The following is a 4,752-nucleotide window of genomic DNA, read 5'->3' on the forward strand; positions in this document are numbered from 1 at the left end:
GATCAATCGCAGCTCTGGAAGGTTAGAAGCTTTGAGCTGGAATCTCTTCAAAATCAATGTGCTTCTATTTCTAAGTTGTTTTGAAAAACAAAAAATTGATTTTCCTTTGTCCTGGCTTAATTATATCACTGGATTTGTCAGCTGAAATGTACTCCTCTTTAATTAACGTAGAGCCAGGAGCACGGGTGTGGTTTCTGGGGAGGGTGGGGGGTGGCAAACCGTATTAAGAACAGTAGATCAAAAGTTTAAGTGAGGCATTTACGTAGAAATGGATTGATAGCCTGATATCAGTGACTCAGGGCTGAGAGAGCAAAGAATTATTTCCCTTGGCAGCTGTTTATGAGCAGTAAATAATGCAGAGGACAGGTGAGATTTCAATAGGAAGCACCAACTCCTTGGGCTGCAGGGCTCAGCAGATGTGTGCAGCAGTGACTGAGAAGGGCCTGACAGATGCAGTACTCTTCTAGTTGAGAACCGATGGGCAGTTTGTGCTATGGGTGATCTTTGGCAATACAGAAATCCCCAGAGATGGACAATTAATGAGAAGACTTCTTCAATTTTGCATTTTAATTTATTATGAAATGGAAACTGACGTTTCTTATTTGGAAATCGTGTTTATTGAAGTGAGTCTCCAATGCACCGCAATGATAGTTCATGTTCAGAATAGATGCACTGAATCAACATTTTAATAAGTAACAAGTAAATCTACATGTTATTGGTTTTATTAATAAAATGAACAAACACACACAAAGATGAAAACCTGGATTGTCTGAGACTTGAGGATTTGGCATTTTTCAACCCTTGTTGATTTCAGGGAGAATTAAATTGGTTTCCTTATGAAGTTTAATGGTGTCATTTTGGTGCTCTCCCTCCGCTGGTGCTGCTCACATCTTCTCCTCAATCTCCTTAACCTGAGAGGACACGACTTTGCCGTCAACCACCTCTTCAACAATTGTCTTGATCTTCTTAATTTTACTTGATTCTGGTAATGAAATTGAACAGTAAATTAATAAAAATGGAGCGTGCAGTGACAGAAAGTTAAAGTGTGTGCACTTCGTTTAGGAGCCCAATCTCTGTGCAGTCAGTGGAGTGAAGCAGACACCTCTGAAAGCCCTTGGAAAGGAATTCCATGGCTTTGCCATCCATCTGGCCCTTTGAGAAGCCTGTGGTTTTACCTCTGGCACCTGGGTTACTTACATAAAGCAGGGCTTGTATAATCCCTGGAGGTTACCTATTCATACAGTTGATTGTTTTCTTGTTTTAAGATTTCACCGGTTGATTATTTGCTCTGAAACTGCGCTTTTTGAAATCAGCCCGCTTAATTCCATAACATTTAAACAGGAAGCCATCAAAAGCACATGCCTGTGCAACATACCTTTTTCAAGTTCATTTGTAAGTATATCCTCTTGGACAACCCTGTTCGGATTTTAAACAGAAAAATGTAAGTATATTATGCCTGACATAGTGAAGAAACAACCTGGCATGTTTTCTGCACCTTTAATATAAACAGGTATATTTCCTTTCATCAAGACTTTAGTTCAGCCCTTGTCACGTGTTTAGATGAGTTTTCAGTACTAAAGTGAATTTTGTTAAGCGTCAGCTATAGGTGAAATTCACCTGCAGGCTAATTTCTGCAGCGTTACGACTTCAGCTCAGGAGGATTTGCCCAGCCTGGTTCCTGAGCCAGAACTGACCTTTGAACCAGAGAACCTTTGAGGGAAGCAGCGCTCTCTGCTTGTGCTGCTCTGCACTGTTTCACAGACCTCTGTGTACTGCAGAGCAAGGGATGCTGGACTTTCCAGACAGTAAATGTCAGCTCATTTGCACCTCCTACGTATTTAAGTGGCTCAGCTACTGGTGGCAGAAGTACAGCAGGGTGGAATCCTGCACGGGCTCCCAGACTTGCCATAGACTGCAGGAGGTCAGTGTGCGCTCACTGAGTGCCTTGCTCTGATGTGGTCAGGTGCTCATGCTGCCAAAAGCAGTTTAAAATGATGTGCCCCGAGTTTCTGTCATTACAGTTATGGAAAAGTTTATCTAAAACTGCATCACTTTTATTCATGGAGTGTGGGCGGCTGTCAAGATACTCAATTCAAGAAGAGTAACAGTGTGTACCCGTGCAGAGGGTGGCACAGACTGGTCTGAACACTGCAGCAGCCTCTGAAGGAGCACAGACTGCAGCTTGTTTGGAGCCTACAGCTGAGAGCCGGGCAGCGGGCAGACTTTTTTCCTTCAAAAACCAGTTGCCAATAGGCAGATTTTACCACCGTTTCTGTCTGAGAATTTGGAGCTCATTTGCACTGCTGTCAGTGGTGCGAAGCTGCCGGAGCCCCTTTCCTCACCTGATGTCCTCCCCTTCCAGCAGACGTCGGTACGTGGCGATCTCCATCTCCAGGCGAGTCTTGATGTCCAGCAGGATGCTGTACTCCGTGTTCTGCCCCTCCATGTCAGCCCGCAGCTGCCTGAGCTGAGCCTCTAACCTGGCAATTGTTTCCTGGATTTGAGCCAACTGAAAACTGTAACGTGCTTCAGTTTCAGCCAGAGAATCTTCCAGAGTCTTCTTCTACAGTTGGTGAAAAAGAACAGAGATTTATTGTTCAAGAGGATACATCTTGGCCTTAAAATTACATTTTGAAATATGTCCCAGTTTTTGTTGTTATCTCTATAACTGTCTCCTAAATACAGACCTTATTTCAAGAACTGTTCATCACTCACCATGTTCAGATGGGTCTGTAATTCCAGCTCCAGGCTCTGGGAGATCTGTCTCCGATCTGTGACCTCTCTCCTTTGTTCTTGCAGCTGCTCTACATTGATTGCTACTTCCTGGTTCAGTGCTTCTGTCTGAAATATGGAAATGGAAGGACTGTGAGCTGTGACCAGACATGACATGCTCTCGCTGATGTTGAAGCAATTGACCTTACTTGCTTTTCAAATCGTTCTTTGGCTTCTTGGCGGTTCTTTTCTGCCATTTCTTCATACTGCCGTCTCATGTTTTCCATAATACTTGCAAGATCAACACCTGGAGCAGCATCCACCTCTACGTTAACCGAGCCACCCACTTGTTTGCGCAGCCTTTCAACCTCCTACAACATTGAGCACTGCGTTAGCATCAGCTAAAGTGAACTTCCAGGCCCAAATATTGGGCAGAAGCTCAGAAATACAGAAACAGAGCAACTCTTAATTCTTAAATTTAAATTTAGCTCTTAATTTAACTCTTAAATTTAATTTGTAAATGCCTCTGACAAAAAAGAAATGATGACGCTGTTCTGCTGCTCTCACCTCTTCATGGTTCTTCTTAAGGAAAATGATTTCTTCATTCACGCTTTCAATCTGTGCCTCCAGATCTGACTTGGTTAAGGTCAGGTCGTCAAGGACTCGCATGAGCCCATTGATGTCACTCTCAACACTTTGCCTGAGCAAGAGCTCATTTTCATACCTGTAAAACAAGGCTTCTTTCGCCACCATAGAAGTGCAGCAGTTTGACAGAAACATCAAATCAATAACTTCTACAGCCCGAGGCCTAAAGTATTTGTTTTTACTGAGCTCTGTGGTTTACTTCTCAGCTTTGATACTAATAACTAGATGTTATCCTGAATAACTGAAGCATGAAGGAGTGCAGGCAGTGCATGGAACTTACTTCAGTCTGAAATCATCAGCAGCCAGCTTGGCGTTGTCAATCTGCAGGACAAGCCTTGCATTTTCCAACTGTGCAGCACTGATCTAAAAAGGAAAGGTTGGAAAGGGATGAAGCAGAGGTAGTGCAGCTCGCAAAGGACACTGAGTGAGTCTTAAACGTTAGAAAGTCTGTCACTAATTTGTGTCTGGCCAGAATGAAGCATTTCCTGTTCCCAGGTGAGACAGATCCTATTTGATCTGCTTTTCCACAGTAGATTGTTACCTTCCCCAAAGCTGCAGTTCATGCTTTTATGGATGGCTGTAGGAGATCTTACCTTGTTTTGGAGTTCCTCGATTGTTTGGAAGTATGAGCTGTAGTCACTCCTTATGCCCACTGTATTTTTCTCGTGCCACTCCTTGATCTGCTTTTCAAGCAGGGAGTTTGATTTCTCCAGAGAGCGCACCCTCTCCAGATAGGCAGCCAAGCGGTCATTAAGGTTCTGCATGGTTGATTTCTCATTGCCAGCGAGCAGCAGGTCGTTATCAGAGATGTTGGAGAAGGCACCGCTGGAGCTCTGCCTGCGGACGGTGCTGCTGGAGATGCGGGTGCCGTAGCCGCCAGCCCCACCGTAGACACTGGGCGCCTGGATCCGCTGCACAGCCGCGCTCCTGACGGACAGAGCGCTGCTACCAGGAGCTGTGCCCTGCAAACGGGCGGCTGTACCCAGCTGGAAGCTCTGTGTGGAGAAGGACATTGTGCCTCCTGCAAAGGTGAAGCGGCTGACTGTACAACAGCGAGTTGGAGTGAAGTGCTGTGTGCTCTGTAAACCTTATATTGTCTTTGGAAGAGGAAGCACGGTGGTTGTAAACCCCACCTCTCTTGACGCATACTGTAATTGGTGTCAGCACAAATAACATGCAGGACATTGTCCCCTCACTCTGTAATGCAAAGGGTTTTTAATCTCTCCATCTGCGTTTGAAAAAAAAACTGCTCAGGAAATTTAGCTTTATTCATTTTTATTTTGAATGAAAGATAAAACACAAACGAGCTGCTGAATCATTTATTGCAGCCTATCCAGCCTATCTCTATAGAGCCATTGTCGAACAAACCCTGTGCGGGTTATGAAATTAAAATGA

General features: G+C 44.4%; 1 protein-coding gene across 1 annotated transcript; it reads right to left on the reverse strand.

Moving 5' to 3' along the window:
* Positions 1-552: 552 nt before the first annotated feature.
* Positions 553-4,424, reverse strand: LOC107325182 (keratin, type I cytoskeletal 20-like). Its single transcript, XM_015885800.3, has 8 exons — positions 3,951-4,424; positions 3,638-3,720; positions 3,280-3,436; positions 2,922-3,083; positions 2,716-2,841; positions 2,343-2,563; positions 1,376-1,416; positions 553-982 (listed from the first exon to the last, which is right to left on the reverse strand). Exons 1-8 carry the CDS (start codon positions 4,368-4,370, stop codon positions 885-887), a joined length of 1,308 nt encoding a protein of 435 aa, XP_015741286.1. The 5' UTR covers positions 4,371-4,424; the 3' UTR covers positions 553-884.
* Positions 4,425-4,752: the final 328 nt, after the last annotated feature.

This window comes from Coturnix japonica, unplaced genomic scaffold (assembly GCF_054131305.1).
Source record: "Coturnix japonica strain WE unplaced genomic scaffold, WE-NBRP24 Scf049, whole genome shotgun sequence".
Lineage (NCBI taxonomy): Eukaryota > Metazoa > Chordata > Aves > Galliformes > Phasianidae > Coturnix > Coturnix japonica.

Bases quoted from the DNA above. Each gene is read 5' to 3' on its own strand.
- LOC107325182 (XM_015885800.3), bottom strand. From the start codon at position 4,370: ATGTCCTTCTCCACACAGAGCTTCCAGCTGGGTACAGCCGCCCGTTTG. The intron at 2,842-2,921 runs GTAAGGTCAATT...TCCATATTTCAG, and splicing joins AAGAACGATTTGAAAAGCAA to ACAGAAGCACTGAACCAGGA. The intron at 983-1,375 runs GTATGTTGCACA...TTTCATTACCAG, and splicing joins TACAAATGAACTTGAAAAAG to AATCAAGTAAAATTAAGAAG.